Source organism: Alosa pseudoharengus, unplaced genomic scaffold, assembly GCF_046254945.1.
Source record: "Alosa pseudoharengus isolate Yale_2024_CS ecotype anadromous, Long Island Sound unplaced genomic scaffold, YU_APseudo_1.1 YU_APseudo_1.1_scf_18, whole genome shotgun sequence".
Taxonomy (NCBI): Eukaryota; Metazoa; Chordata; class Actinopteri; order Clupeiformes; family Clupeidae; genus Alosa; species Alosa pseudoharengus.
Genome location: NW_027468650.1, coordinates 36,699,005 through 36,726,299, shown reverse-complemented (window position 1 = coordinate 36,726,299; position 27,295 = coordinate 36,699,005). Strand labels below are relative to the sequence as shown.

At 40.0% G+C, this 27,295-nt stretch overlaps 1 protein-coding gene across 1 annotated transcript in view; it reads left to right on the top strand.

Annotated features, from left to right (window-relative positions):
- The first annotated feature begins 1,373 nt into the window (after window positions 1-1,373).
- cdk13 (cyclin dependent kinase 13) overlaps window positions 1,374-27,295 on the top strand; it is a 112,108-nt gene continuing 86,186 nt past the window's right edge. The window contains exon 1 of the mRNA XM_076291096.1: window positions 1,374-3,192. Within this exon, the coding sequence (XP_076147211.1) occupies window positions 2,057-3,192 (1,136 nt within the window). The 5' untranslated portion in view covers window positions 1,374-2,056. The remainder of the gene's footprint in view (window positions 3,193-27,295) is intronic.

The window sequence follows — 27,295 nt, the reverse complement described above, 5'->3', positions numbered from 1 at the left end:
ATTGCATGGCTTTTGATGGCCATTTAATATAGACTGTCTATATCAGGCCTAAAGCTGTTAACAGAAGGTGTGACTTTCAAGTAAGTAAATACAACCTTTGAGTTATTAAAAGTTTGTATAAGCAGAGTATTTTAAAAATCAACCAGTAGTTTTTTGGGGATTTGGTTACATAACCCAAACGTTGTGTAACTTCAGCTAAACAGTTGTGTCAACATAACCCAACATATTGGTTAAATTTCAACCCAGTTGTGGGTTAAATTTAGTAACCCAATTTGCTTGGTTAAGATAACCCAATGCTGTGTTGGACCCCATTTTACTCAGCGGCTGGGTTGAAAACCAGCATTTTTTAGAGTGTATTCACATGTCGACGTTTTGCCGAGGAAGGGGTGGGATATGTGTAGACAACTAACCTCATGCATTTCTATGGAGGATTTTTGGAGTGCTGTGTCTCCTCATTAGAAAGTCTCTGTTTATACTTTTTGAGATATTAACATAAATCAAGCTTATTTTCCCCATAGACTTTGACATAGACATCAACTATGACTCCCGCCAAATGTTTTCTCTGCCTAAAACTGTTTAAAAATAAAAGTCCTCACTACAATAATTCCCTATTAAATAATTTTTACAATTTAAAATATTGAACTATTTAACTGTTCAGCCATTTCAACTGTCAGTTGTCATCAACTATGACTCCTGCCAACTGTTTCCTCTACCCACAACTGTTTCCAAATAAAAGTTTGTTTTGCATTTTATGTTAATGTATGTTTTGCTTTTTCATGCACTGGTAATTTCCTCAAAATTACATTTGGTAGTTTTTTGTTAATATCTCAAAAAGTATAAATTTTACAAAAGTGAAAAGTACATTGCCCAAGTGTCCTTTTCAAGACACGTTACAGAGTTTGAATGATGTTTCTACGTTAAACAGTTGAAGCTGAATTGGACTCAGTCATTTTGGTTAGAAGAATAATAATAAAAAGAAGAAGAAGACTTCGGATAACAGAACAGTGCATGCACTGTAATAAATAAAAATAAAATAAATAAATGAATAATAATAATAATAAAAAAATAGGCCACTATAGGCCTATCAGGGTAAGTTTTTAGAGAGAGTGAAAATAAACCATGCTAATACATTTTCATTAAAACTGTTTATATTTTCTGACAAATAAAGAAGTACCAGAATTTCAGGCATCATTACAGAAGGGAAGGTAGCGCTAGCCATGCAATCTTAGATTTACACAGTCTTTGGCCCGAGAGTCCATTGTTCTAGGAAAATCTAAACGTCTTCGCAATTTTCATTACTTTTTGCGCCTGTGACGGAGATGGTTAAATTAAAACATGTGAAAATATCTATAAAAATGCTCGTAGCGGCGACTATCATAAGCAGACATGTAGCTGTAATACGTTCAATATCATTTTGTGTTGGTTCCTCACAACGGATTCCATACTTGAATCTGCTGAAGTTAATTCACTCTTGGAATGACAAGCTTGTGGCTACTTCCTACTTAATGAGTTGATCTATGAGGAGAAACGTTTAGAAGTTTTAGTCCAGAGACAACGAACATTTCCCCCTCTCTCACTTGTTTTTTTTGTGAAATTTAGTTTTGCGCATTATGTTTATATGACTACTAGATCTACATCACGGAAAACAACAAAACCAAAGCACTTCACGCTGTTGGGGCATTTGGAGTACATTGGCTAACTTGCTAGCCACTAAGCTAGCCAACGTTAGCTAAGTTTGCGACGGTTTCAAGGTGGCAGACAATCAAGACCCAGTGGAATAATGTTCGTCACTCGGCACTAAACTGAAGTAAATAAGTACTTACTAAAGTTTTGTTATCCACAAACCTGATGATGGATACGGAACGTTAACATTAACATAGATGGTGGAATAACCTGCTGGCGTCTGCTTAACGTTAACTTATCTGTTTAGCTAGCTTGAAAACAGTAGCATGCCAGTTCAATTATCTTTATGTGATTCGTTTTGTTCGCTGGAGACGGTCGTTTGAAGTATACCAGTTCATATAATCAGGATATTCTCTATCCACGTCTGTTTTAAATGCCTAATTCGGACGTTGTTCGTGAGGCCCGAGGACGCAGCCCATTGGCACAGCGAAATTCCGGGCAGGCGAGGCGAAGTAACATTGACGTTAACGTTAATCCTGTAAGCATTGTTACTTTAAGAAACAAACATCGGGAGAAGAGGCGTTCATCATCTTCACGGCGAAAGAGGCACAAACATGCCAAAGAAAAGCCCATTCACACCCCAGACGAACCCAACAGCGAACGTAGATGTTATTTTAAAAGAGACGGGGAGCTAAGGACTTTGGTGGAGTACGACGATGTGAGCTCTCAGTCTGAACGCTTCTCGGGGAGCCCCTCGCCCAGACACGGTGCTACTAGATTGGACCTTCTCAGTGATGGCGATTTTGTAGACAGTAGCGGCCTTACGTCCCCTGATAGAAGGCAACGGAAAGAACCTAACCCATTGTATTTAAATAGAGACCCACAAAGGCAAACTCCAACTGAAAGGCACAGACAAGAAAATGAGCACAGACGAAAGGATCGTCTAAACAATGACAGAGACTCCAAAGTTCATATAGGAGGCAGATTTGACAAGAGAAACAACAAGGAGAGCTCGAGGAACAGTGACCGCACTGTTCAGAAGTCGCCCCTTAGTTTGCCACAAACGCCACTGGATAAGATGGAATCTAAACGACACAAAGTCAAAAGCAGGTCTGAAAAAGATCCTCATTCTTCATATCGAGATACACCACAAGCATATAAAGAAGAATGTGAAGAACCTAGGGCCTATGGAAGAAGTCTGGCATTTAAGGCAGAAAGTCCATATGGGACGTCCTGCTCATTCGGCTACCAGTCACCGGGCTCTAACTACCAGTTGATATCAAGGAGAAGTCCTGGTTTTGGGAACAAGCGACCTTCCCCCAGTTCAGCATACTCTGGTCGAGATGTGGATTTGTATGGTGCCTACAGCATTGCAAAGTCCCCAGGGCCATACGGATGTGACAAAAGAAAGCGATCCCCTGTAAGCCCATACAGTTGGCGGAGATCCCCAAGTTATGGCCGTCATAGCCCATTTGAACAAGGAGAACTCTCTAGTCCTTATAGGCCAAGTGGTTGTAGACGAGCAGGAAGTCCCTACCGAAAGTCTTCAAGTCCAAGCCCAGGGAAAAGGTAAATTTTTTTTAATATTATTGGATAATTGTGATTTTTGACAGTTTGATTCTTAAGTCAAGCTTTTTGGGGCAGGTAAACAAGGAGCTTAGTTATAGGAACAGTCCATTTCTAAATCAGTTCTACTAACTACTCTCCCCCAGGACCTGTTTTTCACTGGTAATACAAGCCGGTACAAAGTCGTAAGTTACGAAATCACGCCAACGTTGTTTATAGTGTCGTTACTTGGTACAGGGTTTAAAATGGTCACCCACTCGCCTTGCCAAATGCGAGTAAAGTAGTCTACATTTTGCAAGTATTTGAATGACCCTCACTGTCTACTGTCACTTCAAGCAAATTCTGATGCTGCCAGTGTCTCCCATACATTGACTAATCTGTGGCGGGCCGCCATAAAATCAACAGTGGCCGCCACACAATAATGTTCTATGCTGTATAATTTAAATGAGATAAAATCCTTTCATTGAGCTGTGCTATTTACGAACGCAGCCTTTCCTTGCCCCGCCCCACTCTCTCTCATAACAGACCTGCTGCCCCTCCTCTCCATGTAGGCTACATTTAACAAAACATTGACAATTGTTGAAGGATTGTTGTTGGCGCATAGAAACATTGCATAAAAAGACAACGGGCTAAATTGCTATTAAGCAGATAAGTTGTATGCAATCAAGCCGTATCTCTAAGCTAACGTTAGAATACTGTTTGGATGTCGAGCTTACCGTGTTTAGTTACGGCTGCTTGTCAATTTCGATTAGGCTACTCGTGCAGGACTCTATTAATTTGATTGACTCTGACACTGAATGTATGCAAAATCCCTGTAAATGGAAAAGTGTTTTCCAAGACTCAAAAGTGCTTTTCCTAAGGAGAAGAAATACTAACCTTTATTTTAACTAACTACATATAGTAGGGATGTCACGGTAAACCGGTTTTACTATTAACCACGTTGTGAAACATCACGGTTAAGGGAGGATTCCGGTGTGATATTGACCTAAAGTGTGTTGAAACATGATACCGAGTGTGAACGTATGTCTCATAGCTCATCTCGGCTTGTCCCCTGCACTTAAATCTGGCGCTAGTTAGCCGATGCTACCAACAGTTTTTCGATGGGGGTGCCTCGGGCATCGGCCTAGCCATGCAAATAAATCATTGTTTTACACCATTTACGAGGCTCAAAGTAGCTCCATACTTCATTGGTAGACTTCAGAGGGCCTTGACATTTAAAACGAGACATTGAGAACTTTGAAAAAGCACTGGTAGTTTATTTACAAGACGATTTATACAGACAGTACCTTCATGAAGTTTACCGTTCGCCGCCATCTATCTATAAAGCAAGAAGCGTCTGTGTGTGTGTGTCTGTGGCACGCATATCTCGCTGACCGTTTGTCAGACTGATTACAAACTTGGCAGGTGTCTTGCTACAGGCATGAGTAAGTGCACTGCCGAATTTGACGTTGTTTGAATAAGAAATGCAAAAGATATCGTTAAATAGCCTATATCGGTAAAAGAACCACGCATTGGCTTTCGCTGCTAGCCACTCCCCCTCCCACACAGCACTGTAGGACTGTAAGCTACCAGTGAGGATAGAAGCAGGGCTTTGGCAGAATTGGATCAGTGTAGGTTACACGGGTAAAAACTTAAGCGAGTGCAAGATAACTCCACGGATTTTGCAACAACATGCCAACACACACAGGTAGGCTATATGCAGTGGCTCTTCAAAATTACGTAAAGAATTATGTGCAATAAGCGGACACTTCGAATAGCTCAGGCTACTTTGGACTGTCTTTAGACTTTGAATAAGCACACGATAATTCAAACTGCAAGATCCTAAATTGAAACGAGCGATAATGGTCCCGAATCAAAGAACGTCCCAGAATGCCACACATGCGAAGCATAACCAGCGACAAGCAACGAGTGGCAGACAGTGTGATGTCACTTATGAATAGCCCAGGTTACTTTGGACTGTCTTTAGACTTTGAATAAACAAACGACAATTCCAACTGCAAGGTCCTAAATTGAAACGAGCGATAATGGTCCCGAATTAAAGAACGTCTCAGAATGCCACACATGCAAAGCATAACCAGCGACAAGCAACGAGTGGCAGACAGAGTGTGATGTCACTTATAGGCCACCAGAGACTGTTTTTGAGTCACACCGTTGCAAATTCCATATGATGCATCATTCCACAAAATGGTTTGTTTTCTCTATCATCAAGTTATTCAATAGGCTAAGCATATAGCCTTGACTCAAAACAGCTGTTAGCATTATGTCATTTTGATTTGTAAAAAATGTCACATGCAGCCATGCTTAAATTCTGCTCACTTCACATTTATTATATTATATTATCTGTAGGCCTATTCATTATTGAATGCTTACCTGGAATTATGTTTTTCCCCTTTTCCCTATCATCCTATTTTTAAAGCAGGCCTACCTGCAGGCATGTAATTGGGCTACAGGAATAGCATGTTTGAACGGGCACTGCACTAGTCAGTGCGAATGAACGGGTATGATAAGGGATCAGATTCCAAAAATAATTCAGTGGAAATGCATGGATTCCGGTTGCTTGCAGTAAATTGAAGCAACAGAAAACATTCTCAGTGTGCTTGATCGTCATGTAGCTTAGTCTAGCCTGTTAATCAAATTAATGTATGAAAATAAAGTTGTGCGTCATGTTATTGAAGGAGAGCAACGTTGCTATTCCCTGAAGACGAGTCAGCTATGTTGACCATTCATCTACAAATGCTTTTCTTATGGATATCAGAAACGGCATATTACACTATGACAGTTTGTATGGGTAAAGCCTTTTGTCGCAAGTTTTGTGCAAGGTCCATAGGCTACAACAAAGTGTTTCTGGAGTGAAACTTTGAATTTAGTCAGACTTGTGTGATCGAAGAATATGGCAAGGCTATCTCTATCAAGGCGGGGATCACATTAGCAAGTGGCAGGTTTCCTATTGTTCTCTATGGTTCGGCAGCGGAACAGTGGCAACGGCACGTAACGCTAGCGTTGAACAAGCTGAGCGTTGAACTTGGTTCAACTTTCAAAGCGCAACGTGATCGTATTCAATTGACAAACCGTTTGTGTTGCTTAGGAACGAGATAAAACTTATTATGGTCTGAGCGTTGCGTTACGTTTGCGGCTGCCGCTAGCAGATGTGATCCCCGCCTAACTAGCTCTATTGAGAAGATTGCATAACGGAAATAACAGTGGACTAACTATGGGTAACTGAGGATAACTTGTAGACCATAAAGGTAAGAGTTCATTGTCCTTACGTGTTATCTCTGCTATTGCTGCTTTTGATCGGTCAGATTTTAAATCTCCTGTGGTGGGTTGGGCATATGTGGTGTCATCAAAATGTCCGCCCACGTCCCCCCTTTCCGCCTTAAAGGAGAATTCCGGTGTGATTTTGACCTAAAGTGTTTTGAAACATGATACCGAGTGTGAACGTATGTCTCATAGATAAGGGATCAGATTCCAAAAATAATTCCGTGGAAATGCATGGATTCCAGTTGCTGCTACTGGAAGAAACTGGAATCCATGCATTTCCACAGAATTATTTTTGGAATCTGATCCCTTATCATACCTGTTCATTCTTACTCGTCGCTCGACTTATCGTGACTAAATTCAAGATGGCTGCAAACGCTAAACTTCGAGAAGATACTGTCTGTATAAATCGTCTTGTAAGTAAACTACCAGTGCTTTTTCAAAGTTCTCAATGTCTCGTTTTAAATGTCAGGGCCCTTGGAAGTCTACCAATGAAGTGTGGAGATACATTGAGCCTCGTAAATGGTGTAAAACAGTGATTTATTTGCATGGCTATGCCGATGCCGAGGCACCACCATTGACCTCCTTGTTGGTAGCATCGGCTAACTAGCGACAGATTTCAGGGTGCAGGGGACAAGCCGAGATGGGCTATGAGACATACGTTCACACTCGGTATCATGTTTCAAAACACTTTAGGTCAAAATCACACCGGAATTCTCCTTTAACATTTCCATACTGGTGCGGCAAAATGTCTAGGGTGCTTGGTAGTAAATTTGGCGAGAGTCTATGTAAAAAGGACAGGCGTTCCGCGAATCTGGTACATAATTTTGCGGGGATTTTGGCAGTGTGAAAGGGCCTTTAGTTAATTTAGGCCTACTGTTGGGTGTAATGACATTTCAGAAATAACCTAGGCTACGCAACCTATTGGCAAACTTTTACATCTGGAGAGTTACTTGCTAACTATCTCACTAGCTCACATAATCTGAGTAGTGCTCACCAACATCATAAAGGAATGATGCACCAATATTGACATTCTGGGCCGATACGATATTTAAAATTTCACTTTGGCCGATAACGATACTAGAGCTCGACCGATTTATCGGCGAGCCGATATTATTGGCCGATATTAGGCATTTTCCAAACTATCGTATCGGCATTTATAATGGCCGATAAATGAATATTTTAAAAATAAAATAAAAACGGACGAAACACCCTTCAACCATGTCATGAGTGTTGGCGTTGTATAGTTTGTCCACCAGAGGGCACTCTACACTGTCCCTGCTGGCAACACTCGTGTATAACGCGCCACTCATCCTGCAACCTGCTGATCCAGCCAGAGTCGGGCAGACCAGTTATCCGCGATTGAGATCATCAGTGAAGTGTGTTCATGGTGATTTGGTCACGAGACATACATTGCTTGAATAACAATTAAAAGAACATCCCCATCAGTTCTCTTAACTCAAATAAGCAATAAGCATGACAAAATTCGTGAAAACAATGTCCAGTTTTGCTGCTGTTAAACAAGCCGAGAGTGAAGCGGAATTAGCTAACGTTAGTAATTACGTTACGTTATTGCAGTGTAGTTGACTGTCTGTCCTTTTAACTTTTGACAATGTGACTGAAGATGTGTTTCTTTAATAGCGTGACAGTTATAGCAGTGAGACGTATCATCTCTCCCGGGCCTGTTATTTTGAAAGCGTATGTTTTACAATTTGCAGTATGACGTTATCCATTGCTAAATTATGGCTCATCATAGACTAGCTAACCACAAAGCTAGCTAATGCCATGAATATCAGTGGAAGACCGCTAACGTTAACATTAATGAGCTTGGAAACCACAACAAACTTATTCTGCCTAAATAAAGTAATGATTACTGTATTTATGTAGTAACTACTACAGACTACTAGTTACAGTCCCTGCATTGTAAAATGTAAGTTAGACGTGCGAGGAGTGAACATGTAGACATAGAGAAAAAGTATCAAACGTAGCTTGTGCAAAACGTAGCTTGTGCATAAAAGTTAGCTTTTCTTTTACACGTATGAAATCCAATGACGCCAAGTGTGCGTTTCAGACTGTCGTTCAGCCGCAGCATTAACGATCGTACTTAGTGGATTTAGATCACTAAATAGTAGGTTTTAGAAGGCAGGCAGCAACTGATTGAAAATGGTTTGATGTAGCTTGATGGAAATAATTTTAAAAGTGCAGGTAAAGGGATAAGCAAGCTGACATTGTAATTGTAAGGTAGCTTATAAGGCAATAGGGACTAATTATTACACACGCACACTCAAACATTTAGGAGTGACCTTTATCTTGTTTAATGATAATACAAATGTTGAAGATGGTAATAATGTCATCATAATTTTTTGTAATTATTAAGTCTTAGTTCAAAGTTATATTTATGAAGCTTACCAAGTCTTTTAATACTGGTAACTTTGATTTGGTTGTTTGTTGTTATTGTGTTTTTGTTCAAAAGACTAGGCCTACGTTTCATATCTTAAGTTTCTATTTTTATACTTTTTTTTATTTATCAGAACTTTAATATATTTCGATGTTCCTCTGTTCCACTGTGACAATATTATTTACAAATAAACAAGTTTGGTTTTAAAATGCATTATCATATTATTTTAGTCAATACTCATAAATAACTACAAATAACTAATGTTAGGGAAATCTGTTAATGTTTTGTTGCGCGTTTCTGAAAAGAAAATATATCGGCTGATATATCGGAATATCGGATTTTTAAATCAACAAATATTTGTATCGCTATCGGCCTTCAAAATCCTTGATCGGTCGGGCTCTAAACGATACCGATACTGATATTTTTATTGACATTTTTGTGATGCACCTTTGCTGGCAAAAAAGTATTCAAAATACATTTCAAATTTGTTCAACATGAAATTAGAAGAGAGAGTAGGGCTTAAAATTCATTTTTCAAAATGGGGAGAATTCCCCCCTTAGGTCCTTCATGTAGGGGGGATTTACACAATTTGGGGGAAGGGGAGGACATCATCAGTAATATTGAATATACTGTAGTGTGGTCATTCACACCAGTGGCCACAGGTGGAAAAAGTACTAAAATATTGTACTCAAGTAAAAGTACCAATACTTTGATGAAATATGACTCAAAAGTTAAAATACCCATCTGAAAATGTACTCAAGTAAAAGTTACTTCTGGGGGGGGACCCAAAACAATCGGTTTTACCCAGCTCGAGTAGCCAGGCAGCTACAGCACTACATTCTGGGGTCATGTTTGTGAGCCCCTATGTTCATGCCCCCCAGAGTGTAGCACTGTAGCTGCCTGGCTACCTTAGCTGCTGGCTGCTGAAACGGAGATCTACACTGCCCTACAAAGCAAAAAGGCAGTAAAGCATTTTTGGTAAAAAATGAGTTATTATCATTTTCATGACATTCAAGGCATCCTTTGTTATGTGACAAAACATCTTATCTCAAATGTGTGTCGTTTTGGAGAAAAATGGTAGTCGTTTGTACAGTAACTCCAAAAAGCCCTATGAAACAAAGCAAGAGTACAGTAACATCCATTACTGTATTCTTGTTATGTTTTACCTAACAAAAAATAACCGTGTTACTGCGCAGTGAAGTTACTGTTTCCATGGTTAACACACACAGCTGATTTCGCTGCATCCTCACGGCGGGACAGTTTTAACATTTGCGATTATAATACCCATGTTGTGCGAAAATGTCATCCAAATCCATAGGCTACAGTACTTTTCGAGTTATCTTACTAATGAACCGTATATCTATGCTAACGAACATACAGAAACAGCACCAAAAGATAACCTTTGGGCGGAGGTAGCCTAAAACTTCTAACAGCTAAAGGCCTCAGGCTATCCCATAACATCCAAGCAGCCAGCGTGATCTTCTTCGCTCTTATTAGCCTACATGAACGGCCTCTTCTTTTTTCATAAGCTAATCATTCATGGCATTGTTGTCCAACAGGAGAATATAACTGTCCGTTCAACTGTTCTCTTCGCGGCCGCTGTTTGAAGGATGTCCGCTGTTTAGAGAAGTTAGCGAGTTGTGAGCAAAACGGACATCTTTCTCTTTACTGTTAAGCATCCATGCTTTCAACAAAAACAAACTTCTGCATTGCGAGCCGGCAGGTATTTACGCCCCCCCCTTAGCTCTCAGGCTCAAACACATTGGTTCCTGTTCCTAAGCATTTATGTAGGCTATTGCACGGTTTCTTCTTCTGAATATAAAATGATATATTTAGGGCCCGAGCACCGAAGGGCGCAAGGCCCTATTGTTTTTGTAAGGATTATTATTATTATTATTATTATTATTCGGGCCCGAGCACCGAAGGGCGCAAGGCCCTATTGTTTTTGTAAGGATTATTATTATTAGGGCCCGAGCACCGACGGTGTCCCGGCCTTGCGCACCGAGAGGAGGTGCGAAGCCCTATTGTTTTTGAAAGGATTATTATTATTATTATTATTATTATTTGTTCACCTTTTTGCTATTTTTGAGGTGGTTAGCATGGATGAAAAGTCTTGGAATTTGGCACACACATCTAGTATCACAATGGCTACACAGGCATAAAGGCTTGGCCCCGGGCGTGGCCCAGGGACTCAGTAGCGCCCCCTTAGGTGATTGATCCAGTGGTTGGCACATACTTTCATCTAGACACACCAAATTCGGTAGGTGTGTGTATCTCCCCAAGATGAACAACTTTCGTATGTACAATGCATTAGCCACGCCCAACAGGAAGTGAGGTATTTGGGATTTTGTGCGGATGTGATGAATTATGATGCCAAAAGAGGTCCTTCCCATCGGTGAAAACGCATGAAATTTGGCACACACGTCAAGAGGTACCGTGAATACATAGGGGAAAAGCCTTGGCACCGGGCGTTAGCCAGGAACTCCATAGCGCCCCCTTATGTCACTGTGACTTGTGGTTGGCATATAGTTTTAGATACACACACCAAATTTGGTGGGTGTATGTAAATCCCAAAAACAAACAACTTTTGTATTAACATGCCATTAGCCACGCCCACAGGAAGTGAGGTAATTGAGATTTTGTGCGTTGTGGACATGATCAATTTTAACGTACTCCTCCTAGACGGTTGATCCGATTCATGTCAAAGTTGGTATACATGACGCCGAGATGTTCCTGATTAAAAATTGTGAAGCTTTTTTTTGATATGTTGTAATTTGACGAAATGGCGAAATTATTAATTTTAATACCCTTCCACATAAACAATAAATGTGTCATGATTCACCATGCATGGCTTGAAATGTTTTAAATTTCACAGGTCATTGAAGACCATGTTAAGGATAATATTCACATGCCCATAATGCATGTTTGGCATAGCGCCACCAACTGGCAACAGAAAGAATGACAATTATACTGATGCCATATGATCAATTTGAACATACTCCTCCTAGACGGTTTGTCAGATTCATTTGAAATTTGGCAAATATTATGCCAAGATGTCGCTGATGTTAAATTGTGAAGGGATTTTTGATAACTTATATATTTGATATGATTTTAATATCTCACCACATAAACAGGAAATGTGTCATAAATCACAGTGCATTGAATGAATGGTCTGAAACTTCTCGGGTTAATAGATATCATGATTATGATGTTATCCAGACACCCAATGGGCATGCCTGACATAGCGCCACCACCTGGCCAAGCAGGAAATGTGCCAGAAATGGACAATGCCTTAAGTGATTGATCTGAAACTTTATAAAATATCAGACATCATTATTGTGATGATATTCACATTCGTAATTCACAGGCCTAGCATAGCGCCACCATCTGGCCAAGCAGGAAATGTGCCAGAAATGCTCTATGCTTTGAATAAATGGTCTGAAACTTCTCAGGTTAATAGATATTATGATTATGATGATATCCAGACACCCAATGGGCCTGCCTGGCATAGCGCCACCACCTGGTCAAGCAGGAAATGTGCCAGAAATGGACAATGCCTTAAGTGATTGATCTGAGCGTTTACAAAAAATTTGAATATCATTACTGTGATGATATTCACATGTGTAATTTCCATGCCTAACATAGCGCCACCATCTGGCCAACCAAAAAGTGTATCAGAAATGTTCTTTGCTTAAAATGAATGGTCTGAAATTTCTCAGGTTAATATATATTATGATTATGATGCAAGGCAGGCCCACCCAATGGGCCTGCCTTGCATTGCGCCCCCACCTGACCAAGCAAGTACATGTGGCAGAAAATAAAATACAAAAACAAATAGCAGACGCATCAAATATGTACATTTCACAAACGCACCACGTCGGTGCTTTGTTGGATTCCGACATGTCACGGGTTGCGGCCCGCAGGTGCTCGGGCCCGCCATTGCCGCTTGCGGCTATATCGAGCACCGAAGGGCGCAAGGCCCTATTGTTTTTGTAAGGATTATTATTATTATTATTATTGTTATTCCACTTTTTTGCTTTCCTGTTTTTGAGGTGGTTAACATGGTCGAAAATTCTTGAAATTTGGCACACACGTCAGGTGTCACGCAACGCAGTTAGGTACAAGAGCTTGACCTCGGGTGTGGCCCAGAGACTCGCTAGCGCCCCCTTAGGTGACTGATCCCGTGGTTGGCATATATTTTGAGGTGGTTAACATGGTCGAAAACGCATGAAATTTAGCACACACATCACGTGGTACAGTGAATAGACAGGGATAAAAGCTTGGCACCGGGCGTTGCCCAGGAACTCCATAGCGCCCCCTTACGTCACTGTGACTTGTGGTTGGCATATAGTTTTAGATACACACACCAAATTTGGTAGGTGTATGTAACTCCCAAAAACAAACAACTTTTGTATTAACATGCCATTAGCCACGCCCACAGGAAGTGAGGTAATTGAGATTTTGTGCGTTGTGGATATGATCAATTTTAACGTACTCCTCCTAGACGGTTGATCCAACTCATGTCAAAGTTGGTATACATGACGCCGAGATGTTCCTGATGATAAATTGTGAAGCGTTTTTTTGATATGTTGTAATTTGACAAAATGGCGAAATTATTAATTTTAATACCCTTTCACATAAACAATAAATGTGTCATAATTAACCATGCATGGCTTGAAATGTTTTAAATTTCACAGGTCATGGAAGACCATGTTAATGATAATATTCACATGCCCATAATGCATGTTTGGCATAGCGCCACCAACTGGCAACAGAAAGAATGACAATTATACTGATGTCATATGATCAATTTGAACATACTCCTCCTAGACGGTTTGTCAGATTCATTTGAAATTTGGCAAACATTATGCCAAGATGTCGCTGATGTTAAATTGTGAAGGTATTTTTGAATGTTGTAATATATTTGATATGATTTTAATATCTCACCGCATAAACAGGAAATGTGTCATAAATCACAGTGCATTGAATGAATGGTCTGAAACTTCTCAGGTTAATAGATATCATGATTATGATGATATCCAGACACCAAATGGGCCTGCCTGGCATAGCGCCACCACCTGGCCAAGCAGGAAATGTGCCAGAAATGGAAAATGCCTTAAGTGATTGATCTGAAACTTTATAAAATATTGGATATCATTATTGTGATGATATTCACATGCGTAATTCACAGGCCTAGCATAGCGCCACCTTCTGGCCAAGCAGGAAATGTGCCAGAAATGCTCTATGCTTTGAATAAATGGTCTGAAACTTCTCAGGTTAATAGATATTATGATTATGATGATATCCAGACACCCAATGGGCCTGCCTGGCATAGCGCCACCACCTGGTCAAGCAGGAAATGTGCAAGAAATGGACAATGCCTTAAGTGATTGATCTGAAAGTGTACAAACATTTTGGATATCATTATTGTGATGATATTCACATGTGTAATTTCAATGCCTAACATAGCGCCACCATCTGGCCAACCAAAAAGTGTATCAGAAATGTTTTTTGCTTAAAATGAATGGTCTGAAATTTCTCAGGTTAATATATATTATGATTATGATGACACCCAATGGGCCTGCCTTGCATTACGCCCCCACCTGGCCAAGCGAGTAAATGTGGCAGAAAATAAAATACAAAAGCAAATAGCCCACGCATCAAATATGTACATTTCACACACGCACCACGTCGGGGCTTTGTTGGATTCCGACATGTCACGGGTTGCGGCCCGCAGGTGCTCGGGCCCGCCATTGCCGCTTGCGGCTATATTTCATTATTGTTATTCTACTTTTTTGCTTTCCTGTTTTTGAGGTGGTTAACATGGTCGAAAACTCTTGAAATTTGGCACACACGTCAGGTGTCATGCATTGCCGTTAGGTACAAAAGCTTGACCCCGGGCGTGGCCCAGGGACTCGCTAGCGCCCCCTTAGGTGACTGATCCCGTGGTTGGCAAATATTTTGAGGTGGTTAACATAATCGAAAAGTCTTAAAATTTGGCACACACATCAGGTGTCACACAAAGCAGCTAGGTAAAAAAGCTTGGCCCCAGGTATGGCCCAGAGACTCGCTAGCGCCCCCTTATGTCACTGTGACTTGTGGTTGGCATATAGTTTTAGATACACACACCAAATTTGGGGGGTGTATGTAACTCCCAAAAACAAACAACTTTTGTATTAACATGCCATTAGCCACGCCCACAGGAAGTGAGGTAATTGAGAATTTGTGCGTTGTGGACATGATCAATTTTAACGTACTCCTCCTAGACGGTTGATCCGATTCATGTCAAAGTTGGTATACATGACGCCGAGATGTTCCTGATTCTAAATTGTGAAGCCTTTTTTTGATATGTTGTAATTTGACGAAATGGCAAAACTATGAATTTTAATACCCTTCCACGTAAACAATAAATGTGTCTTAATTCACCATGCATGGCTTGAAATGTTTTAAATTTCACAGGTCTTTGAATACCATGGGAGTGATGATATTCACATGCCCATAATGCATATTTTGCATAGCGCCACCACCTGGCAACAAAAAGAATGGCAATTACACTGATTTCACATGGTCAATTTTAACATACTCCTCCTAGACGGTTTGTCAGATTCATGTGAAATTTGGCACATATGATGCCAAGATGTTGCTGATGTTAAATTGCGAAGGGATTTTTATGTTGTAATATGTCATGATTTTAATATCTCACCACATAAACAGGAAATGTGTCATAAAGTCACAGTGCATTGAATGAATGGTCTGAAACTTCTCAGGTTAATAGATATTATGATTATGATGATATTCAGACACCCACTGGGCCTGCCTGGCATAGCGCCACCACCTGGCCAAGTAGGAAATGTGCCAGAAATGGACAATGCCTTAAGTGATTGATCTGAAACTTTATAAAATATTGGATATCATTATTGTGATGATATTCACACGTATAATTCACATGCCTAGCATAGCGCCACCATCTGGCCAAACAGGAAATATGCCAGAAATGCTCTATGCTTTGAATGAATGGTCTGAAACTTCTCAGGTTAATAGATATTATATTTATGATGATATCCAGAGACCCTATGGGCCTGCCTGGCATAGCGCCACCACCTGGCTAAGCAGGAAAATGTGCCAGAAATTGGTAATGCCAATATTGGTTTATCTGAAACTTTGCAAAATATTGGATATCATTATTGTGATGATATTCACATGTGTAATTCAAATGCCTAATATAGCGCCACCATCTGGCCAAAACGTGTATCACAAATGTTCTTTGCTTAAAATGAAAAATCTGAAATTTCTCAGGTTAATTTATATTATGATTATGATAACACACAATGGGCCTTCCTTGCATTGCGCCCCCACCTGGCCAAGCAAGTAAATGTGCCAGAAAAAACATGCAAAAACAAATAGCACACGCATCAAATATGTACATTTTACAAATGCACCACGTCGGTGCTTTGTTGGATTCTGAAATGTCACGGGTTGCGGCCCGCAGGTGCTCGGGCCCGCCATTGCCGCTTGCGGCTATATTTATTATTATTTTTAGGGCCCGAGCACCGAAGGGCGCAAGGCCCTATTGTTTTTGTAAGGATTATTATTTTTATTATTATTGTTATTCTACTTTTTTGCTGTCCTGTTTTTGAAGTAGTTAACATGGTGGAATACTCTTGAAATTTGGCACACACGTCAGGTGTCACGCAACGCAGTTAGGTACAAGAGCTTGACCCCGGGCGTAGCCCAAGGACTCGCTAGCGCCCCCTTAGGTGACTGATCCCGTGGATGGCAAATATTTTGAGGTGGTTAACATAATCGAAAAGTCTTGAAATTTGGCACACACATCTAGTGATACAGTGAATAGACAGGGATAAAAGCTTGGCACTGGGCGTTGCCCAGCAACTCCATAGCGCCCCCTTATGTCACTGTGACTTGTGGTTGGCATATAGTTTTAGATACACACACCAAATTTGGTAGGTGTATGTAACTCCCAAAAACAAACAACTTTTGGATTAACATGCCATTAGCCACGCCCACAGGAAGTGAGGTAATTGAGATTTTGTAGGTTGTGGACATGATCAATTTTAACGTACTCCTCCTAGACGGTTGATTCAATTCATGTCAAAGTTGGTATACATGACGCCGAGATGTTCCTGATGATAAATTGTGAAGCGTTTTTTTTATATGTTGTAATTTGACAAAATGGCGAAATTATTAATTTTAATACCCTTCCACATAAACAATAAATGTGTCATAATTCACCATGCATGGCTTGAAATGTTTTAAATTTCACAGGTCATGGAAGACCATGTTAATGATAATATTCACATGCCCATAATGCATGTTTGGCATAGCGCCACCAACTGGCAACAGAAAGAATGACAATTATACTGATGTCATATGATCAATTTGAACATACTCCTCCTAGACGGTTTGTCAGATTCATTTGAAATGTGGCAAACATTATGCCAAGATGTCGCTGATGTTAAATTGTGAAGGTATTTTTGAATGTTGTAATATATTTGATATGATTTTAATATCTCACCACATAAACAGGAAATGTGTCATAAATCACAGTGCATTGAATGAATGGTCTGAAACTGAAAACTTTATAAAATATTGGATATCATTATTGTGATGATATTCACATGCGTAATTCACAGGCCTAGCATAGCGCCACCATCTGGCCAAGCAGGAAATGTGCCAGAAATGCTCTATGCTTTGAATAAATGGTCTGAAACTTCTCAGGTTAATAGATATTATGATTATGATGATATCCAGACACCAAATGGGCCTGCCTGGCATAGCGCCACCACCTGGTCAAGCAGGAAATGTGCCAGAAATGGACAATACCTTAAGTGATTGATCTGAAAGTTTACAAACATTTTGGATATCATTATTGTGATGATATTCACATGTGTAATTTCAATGCCTAACATAGCGCCACCATCTGGCCAACCAAAAAGTGTATCAGAAATGTTCTTTGCTTGAAATGAATGGTCTGAAATTTCTCAGGTTAATATATATTATGATTATGATGACACCCAATGGGCCTGCCTTGCATTGCGCCCCCACCTTGCCAAGCGAGTAAATGTGGCAGAAAATAAAATACAAAAACAAATAGCACACGCATCAAATATGTACATTTCACAAACGCACCACGTCGGTGCTTTGTTGGATTCCGACATGTCACGGGTTGCGGCCCGCAGGTGCTCGGGCCCGCCATTGCCGCTTGCGGCTATATATAATTTTGATTCCCCTTAATCTGGTATTCCCTGCCTGTGAGCAATGTTGTAGAGGATGAGGACTAATAGGCTAACCATATGAAATGTGGTGAAATGTGTGGTCTTAGTTATTATCATAAGAGTTTGAAAAGCCTTAGAAACACTTAGGCAAAATTATTTTGTTTTGCTCTGTTGAATTGGAGTTTAACTTGCTTATATTGCTCCAAAGATACAGAAACACCCCTAGACACACATTAATCTAATACTCAGACATAATAATGTGGTCCTATTCAAAATGAATTGTCCCCATTTGGGCCTTGATACAGCTTAGCAATGTGAGACGCCGTTATAGTACCAGGTCAGCTTTATTGACCTAAAATTAGTTGGGTTTGGTATATCCATGTTCAGGAAAACAAATGGTTCCAATTATTTCAAATACAGTGTATCTAACACACCCAGATCCCAAGTTGTGGCAAAATAGTTTTTGGAGAATCTGTAGTTACTGCCTTTTTCCTTGACATGGTGCCACGTTTTTGGTAAGTAATACAAAGCAAGAATACAGTAACTGCAAAATAGGGGTAAAATATAAAATTAAATATGAGGATTGATATGTACAAAAAATAAGCTAATATAAAGTAACAAAACAGCCACATGTCCAATAATCTACCTACAACTATTTAGGCTGGATGACAGGATAACTTTAAAGTCATTTTTCTCAGTTCTGCACTCTGCGTAGTTACTGCCTTTTTGCTTTGTAGGGCAGTACAGTACTGTATGTGAAAAATCGCCAGAGTTCGCCTTTTAAGTTTGAGCAGCAGTTGATTTTCAAAGTTAGTTGTGCTCATCCTTGCTCACTTTGCAGAGAACAGTAATCCAGTACAACTGAAAAGCTGCTCACAGGCATCTGAGGCAGGCAGGCCCATGTTGAGTTTCAGTTCAGTTTACTTTATTTGTAAAGGAGTTCAGCAGATCCAAGGGCCTCAGACTGTGGGAAAAGTGGGACTGATTACAGGGCCTCAATGGAGGAGAGGGTCCTTAAAAAATCTGGAATATATCTTATTTTACCTGGATATTTTAATTTCCAAATTAAATGTCGAAATGAATGTCAGGCAAAATGTAGAGTTTGACTGACCTAAATTTTGTATACAAAAAAATAGTGAAGACTGTCTAAGGTAAGGGTGTCAAACATCAGGCCCGCCAGCAGGTTTAACGGCCCCCCAGATGTTTTTGGTAGGAACGGAAAGTCAGGGAAAAAAAGAAATTCACATCCAGTTTTCTTCAACAATGTGTTATAACTAGGGCTGTCAAAATAACTGATTCATTTCGATTAATTAATTTGAGAAAAAATAACTGAAAAAATAGTGCAGATTTATCGATTCCGTATGACCTTTGACCCCGAGCCGTTCTAGTCAGTAACCATTAGACTGTAAAATGAAGGAGAGAGAAAAAAATATGCTGCCTAGATCATTGATTGGAACATTTACTTTTAAAAAACGGCCTGATGGTGTTAAAAATATAAAGTGTTGATTAAAATAAAGTCCTCTGCAATGTCTGCTGCAAGGAATTTGCATATCACCGGAGTTCGTCGACTCTAAAAGTCGCACATCAATGCAAATAAATAGTGTTGACATTGAGGGGAGTGTTAATTTATTTTCATTGTGTCCCCAAGGTTATATCTGTGGCCTGAAATGCCTTGTAGTGAAAAAAAAAAACTTCTTCCCGAAGCACCTTTTGAATTTAATTTCTCAGCATATTAGGTCATATCCAGGGGTGAAAGTAGTTTGTATTTCTTGGTGGAACCATGATATAGAGTTATAATGCGCGCGGAGCGCGCGCCGAAAATTTCACTTAGCCTAATTATTTATTATTTATTTACTGTATTATAGTCTACTTATCAAGCATTCACTAGGACTTCTTATCACTCTAGTATCACTCTTTAACCCACCTGTATCTGTTTTTGATTATGAATAAATTGCACACTTAATGCACTTAATTTCAACATTTATTTATTTATTTAGCCTATTTACTCTGCTCGTTCCCACTTCCAATCGTTTGTTTTATATAGGCTACTGTATATCATGAAACACGTTTCTTTGAGTCATGCCTTTTTATTTGGGAGACTGCAACATACTTCTGTCCGCTAAAACACTTTCATTAATGCTGCGCAAGATCTGGTTAAGCCGTACACGTGCTGTCTGTCTCTTGTCTCTCCAGCAAAACACTGCACACATAAAACCAGAATAGGCTATTAAACATCAACATATTTTTCTTTAGCTTGTATGTTTTTTTTTTTATTTGGGAGACTTTCCAAGAAACGTCCGTCTGCTAAAACACTTTGGATACCAGTGCACGTTGGCGCAATGACTGTAGGCTACTGTACGCGCGCTATAGCTTGCTCGTTGTCTGTCCAGCTGCACGGGAGGTTTAGACACAATTCAGATACAGTTCAGAACGATGTATATGAAATATATTTTGAGGGAAACGTGTTGCTTCTGGTAATTTGACGTTAGCAGTTGTGTTGTCATGCTGAAAGTGCTATATTTTTCAGCGACAGTATAGTTTTCTTTCCGGTACGGCGTACCCTCTTCAAATATTTTAGTGGTACTCCGTACCGGCCAGTACCGGCTTACTTTCACCCCTGGTCATATCATAGATTATTATGGCCATTATTTGAACAGTAAAAATAATAATAAAAGAAACCTAGCACTACAAACCATCCTCAGCAAGGAATAAGCAGAAAAACTAACATGGAAGTAGGGCATTTCAATTTCATTGTACTTGTTTGCTCATAAGTGATGAGTCAAACAACACTCTGATACCCATGCAGAAAAATGATAATGACCATGACAATGACAGCCCCCACATCCGGCTCACTACCTAATAGGAGTTTGACAAGGTCTAAGGTCAGTCACTCTCACTCTCCCTTGCTAAAGCGCAAAATGGTTTGGTCCGCCTGCACAACGATTCATAAGGTATCTCATTTTGTTTACATAGTTGAGCATCGCTAGTAGTGGACAGCTAATTGTTGTGCTGCTGGTACAATGTCTTTCTCCAAGAAAACCAAGTCGGATTACCAAAAAACAAAGGCAAAAACAGGAAAAAGAGAGAGATCAAAATGAGGGGAAACAGCTGCTAATAAACTTCTTTCCAAAGAAAGGTGAGCACACACGTAACACGAAATCCCATGGTGTTAACCTGCTTGAATGTCTCCGCAATAGAACTGAGGCAACCCATTGAAAGAGCGGAAAATACAGTTCCTAGGTTACACAGGTAATCTGAGGTATCTCGTGATCCACTTCCATCTCCATCTCTTTCAAAAAGACTTGGCGCCAGCTTGATTCATGCCCTATTGTAGGCTACATGTTGATCATTGTAGTGGTTCCGGGCGCAATTTTCCCCCTTCCTTTCCTTTTGGTTGTCGTTATTCTTACATTTTTTACTCAGTAACGGATGGGATTTGTGATGTAGCGAAGTACAATACTTCACTCAAAACGTAATCAAGTAAAAAAATCAAGTACCAATTTTAAAAACTACTTAAAAAATACAAAATACACAAAAAAACTACTCAATACAGTAACGTGAGTAAATGTAATTAGTTACTTTCCACCTCTGCCAGTGGCCATCCTAGATTCTGCTTGACACTCTCCACACACACACAAACACACATGGAAAATGATGGCTTGTGTCATATGTTTCTGTTTCATATGTGACTCTGCAAGGCGAAATCAGTCGCTTTGGTAAAATTTACAAAATGAAGTTGTACTCACACGAACGACCATAAACTAAGCTTTCCAATGATATGTATATCGAGTGTATTGCAAAAAGTATCGCTAAGATAACCGCATTCAAAGTTGGCATGGTTCTCCTGTCACGATACGCCAGAAGAGGAGAAAATCAACTTTTTAAGTAAAATGAAATATATTTTGAGGGAAACGTGTTGCTTCTGGTAATTTGACGTTAGCAGTTGTGTTGTCATGCTGAAAGTGCTATATTTTTCAGCGACAGTATAGTTTTCTTTCCGGTACGGCGTACCCTCTTCAAATATTTTAGTGGTACTCCGTACCGGCCAGTACCGGCTTACTTTCACCCCTGGTCATATCATAGATTATTATGGCCATTATTTGAACAGTAAAAATAATAATAAAAGAAACCTAGCACTACAAACCATCCTCAGCAAGGAATAAGCAGAAAAACTAACATGGAAGTAGGGCATTTCAATTTCATTGTACTTGTTTGCTCATAAGTGATGAGTCAAACAACACTCTGATACCCATGCAGAAAAATGATAATGACCATGACAATGACAGCCCCCACATCCGGCCCACTACCTAATAGGAGTTTGACAAGGTCTAAGGTCAGTCACTCTCACTCTCCCTTGCTAAAGCGCAAAATGGTTTGGTCCGCCTGCACAACGATTCATAAGGTATCTCATTTTGTTTACATAGTTGAGCATCGCTAGTAGTGGACAGCTAATTGTTGTGCTGCTGGTACAATGTCTTTCTCCAAGAAAACCAAGTCGGATTACCAAAAAACAAAGGCAAAAACAGGAAAAAGAGAGAGATCAAAATGAGGGGAAACAGCTGCTAATAAACTTCTTTCCAAAGAAAGGTGAGCACACACGTAACACGAAATCCCATGGTGTTAACCTGCTTGAATGTCTCCGCAATAGAACTGAGGCAACCCATTGAAAGAGCGGAAAATACAGTTCCTAGGTTACACAGGTAATCTGAGGTATCTCGTGATCCACTTCCATCTCCATCTCTTTCAAAAAGACTTGGCGCCAGCTTGATTCATGCCCTATTGTAGGCTACATGTTGATCGATCATTGTAGTGGTTCCGGGCGCAATTTTCCCCCTTCCTTTCCTTTTGGTTGTCGTTATTCTTACATTTTTTACTCAGTAACGGATGGGATTTGTGATGTAGCGAAGTACAATACTTCACTCAAAACGTAATCAAGTAAAAAAATCAAGTATCAATTTTAAAAACTACTTAAAAAATACAAAATACACAAAAAAACTACTCAATACAGTAACGTGAGTAAATGTAATTAGTTACTTTCCACCTCTGCCAGTGGCCATCCTAGATTCTGCTTGACACTCTCCACACACACACAAACACACATGGAAAATGATGGCTTGTGTCATATGTTTCTGTTTCATATGTGACTCTGCAAGGCGAAATCAGTCGCTTTGGTAAAATTTACAAAATGAAGTTGTACTCACACGAACGACCATAAACTAAGCTTCCCAATGATATGTATATCGAGTGTATTGCAAAAAGTATCGCTAAGATAACCGCATTCAAAGTTGGCATGGTTCTCCTGTCACGATACGCCAGAAGAGGAGAAAATCACCTTTTTAAGTAAATTGTCACGTGCGATAGTGTTGAGGGCACAGCTATGATTAGCCTTACGGTAGCGTGACTTTGAAGCGGATGACTGACTATGCAGTTTCAACCGTGCAATGAGTCTTTTTCTGCCCCCTAGTTAATACCTGGGATGGTCATAAGGTGTCACTATAGAATATAATTAATGTATTTCGGGGGAAGTAAGGGGAGATGAAGTTCTGTGTACACAGATTGTGTATAGTCTAGCCTACTTTTAAAATGCGCAAGCCTACTTCAATGGAAAACTTCTCCTGGTCCCTAAAAGGACGCCAGGATATTTCTAAAAGTTCGTGCTTTTGACCGTTCGTGCCCTGAACGGCAAGTCTTTTACATTCATATTCGGTTACATCTGCCAAGAACAATATAGAGCTGACACATTAAGTAACGGGTAAGTAACTGAGTAAATTAGCTCTACCGTACCCTACCGTAAAACCTTATAGCGGCGAGAATGACTGCTAATGTGTTGAATCTTCACCTAAATAAAGTAAGGGTTTAACAGTCAAAATGTATGTTTATCCGTGAAATTTGTTCACAATATGAAAGTGTAGACTGTATACTGTCGAATTATGCGAAAACGTGAAATTCGACATTTTAACCTGTACGTTTGTTTATCTTGCACAAAACGACTGGTTTCGCCTTGCAGGGACACATATTTTGAAATTCATATGAAGTGTTTAGTTAATAATAATGTATAATCTGCATACTAGTAGCTAAGCATATAGTAATTTGAATACTTCATATTAGGGCTGGGCGATATGGCTGAAAACTGTATCACGATATAAGTATTTCATATCGGTCGATATCGATAATTATTGATTTTTAAAAAAATCTATTTCAGATAAGGACCAGAAGGGAAAAAAAGTTCAATTTAAACACTTTTATTTTAAACTTTACCTTCCCCTGATTTTAATCACCTAAGTTATCAATCAAAGCAAACAGGGAAAAGAAATAGCAACAAAATCACGAAAAATACTCAAATAAATAAATGTGCACAGAAGTCTGAATGAAAAGCAACACTGGTTGAAGCCTGGAAACATTGTAAACAAAGTAGCTAGTTTGCTAGTTTATCATAGTCTACTGGTTAGACTGTTCAGTTTCCCCACGTGTGTTTACTTTTTAAAATGAATACTTTTTCCTCCTTGGGACAGGCCCGTTTGAGTCTTGGAAAATACTTTTCAATTTGCATCGGGATTGAAATGATTAGAATTTTGAACAAATTCGTGCAGCGTGCTAATGATGCTAACTGGATTTAATAGCAATTTAGCCAGTCGTCTTGCAGAGAGAGAGAGAGAGAGAGAGAGAGAGGCCGGCCGGCCGGCCTACTTCTATCGCCTACTCTGGTAGAGTTGCACATAGCTACAATGCAAGATATTATAGCCTATTTATGGACAACGTAAGGCGGGAGGTGTGTGTTTTAATTTCGAATGTTCTATCGAATGTATTTTTTATTGATATCGATTACATGTCTATTGCGATACATATCGCTATCATTTTATCGCCCAGCCCTACTTCATATTGTTATACGGGCAGCCGTGGCCTACTGGTTAGCGCTTCGGACTTGTAAGCGGAGGGTTGCCGGTTCGAACCCCGACCAGTAGGCGCGGCTGAAGTGCCCTTGAGCAAGGCACCTAACCCCTCACTGCTCCCCGATCGCCGCTGTTGTTGCAGACAGCTCACTGCGCCGGGATTAGTGTGTGCTTCACCTCACTGTGTGTTCACTGTGTGCTGAGTGTGTTTCACTAATTCACGGATTGGGATAAATGCAGAGACCAAATTTCCCTCACGGGATCAAAAGAGTATACTTATACTTATTGATTTTTAAACTATTACAATTACACTTTTAATGTGGTGTGTAGAACTAATTGAGTGGTCATTGGTGATGTGTGTAATTGAGTGCCTGTTACTTTAAGAAATACGTGAGGGTAATTAACCTTCAGTCTCACGGTTTTAGGCTAGTGAATAAAAGTTGCGCATAGTGCATAAGGGTATGTGGATGCAATTCATTATGTTTTCTATGTCATTAGATAAAATCAATGTTCAAAAAACGAACAAGTCGAAGAAAATCTTTCTGGGATCATAAATAATTTTAGTGAGCAGCCTACTGACAGATGTAACCTGAGCTGCAGAATAGTTATCAAGGAGCTCTCTCCAGATGTAAAAGTTTGTCATGCAAGCGTAAACGCAAAGTGGTTCTCTCTCTCTCTCTCTCTCTGTGTGTGTGCGTGAGGCTATGTTCAATTCAACTCCTTAGTTGATCCATCTGGTCAATAGTCCTGCATTCACGCCACTTCATGATTAGATTAACATCATCAGACAGGCTGTAAAGTGTATGCAGGAATTTCTCGCATTATGATGGCGAGAGTTGTGGGATAAATTATGTGCAATATCTGCAATCCCGCAGTGAAATTTAGGCCCTGGAGAGAGAAGAAAATAACTTAAATCTTGCATATCCCTCTGCTACTCCCTATGGAAAGTTTTCAGATCTGCACTCTTAGAATAGGTTGCTGACGCTTAGTCGTGGCCAGCATATTTGAAATATCCGTTTCGCAGATGGCCGATGGCAGCAAAAAAGGCCCATATCGGCCGATACCGATAGACTGCCGATATATCGGTGCATCACTAAAAGGAACATTGCGACACTTATCTCTTCTAGCCAGCAGCCAGACCAACGGATACCTTGTCTTAGCTGAATTACTGACTACTTGCATGCTAAAGTCCTACATTGGCTATGTTGTAGCCTATCCCCAGAATATCAGCAGCAAACTCGGTCTCTGTCTCGCAAATAAAATGCACATCGGCCTGTAGCCTACAATTTTATCATTGTAATAAAAAACGCAATTTGGCACATAATTTCAACATGCTGCTATTTAACCTACTAATTAATGCCTATTGTACTCCTTAATCCTTAATAAAATAACAAGTCATTCACATTATATGCTACTTTACGCACTGTCATGTCAGGGTGACACTATGACAAGCCTGCTCTGAAGACTCCAATTAATTTTGACTGCATGGGAAGAGAGCGTCTTTTTCAGACAGACAGCGCAATTCATTTTATACCAGCAGGCCGATCGGACAAACTATGGCGCCTCGATATTAAAGAAATGCCGACTCTATTCATTCCGAAAGTCCACCGCACAACAGTGCAACATGCATGTTCACATTTTTAGTAACAACCGCCAAACTTGCTTGCCTTACACATCTAAGTTTTCCGACTATTTTTCTTACCTTCTTTTTTCCGCTGTGGATGTTATTGAGCTTGTAGAAGTTTTAACTCTTACGTTCTGAACATCTCGCACTGCCATTGCCCGATGTCTTTCTTCAAGTCATATCACTCCATAATCTGTGTCTCTTTTAAATGCATATTCCCTGAATGGTAGGCTACAATGACTATGTGTTTTATATATAATATCGAAACAAAATAACCCAGGCAGTCTCATCTATGAGATGTTTAGGCCTCCTCCAATACTGGCAGAGGCTCGTAGGTTGCAGATTTGCTTAGTGGCCTACCAAGGCTCTGCAACGAGACGTGACATGGGAGATGAATCATCGGTCAACTTGCACTGTAGTCTATTCTACTTTCTTATTGCACACTGGAGAGGAAAAAATGCTGGTAGGCTACGATAGGCTACTTAATTTACACGTTTTGTTACCTTTAGTGTGTGTGTGCGTGCGTGAGAGGGGTTGTTCAGTGAAACATCGGAATACACCTGGATGTAGGTAACACAATTTAACAATGTATAGGCTATATATTTTTTCATTTGATTGGTTCAACCGCCACCCGCCCGAATTTAATTAAAATATCATATTTCTTCATGTCATCCGCCCGATCCGCGGTTTAACCGTGGAGTCC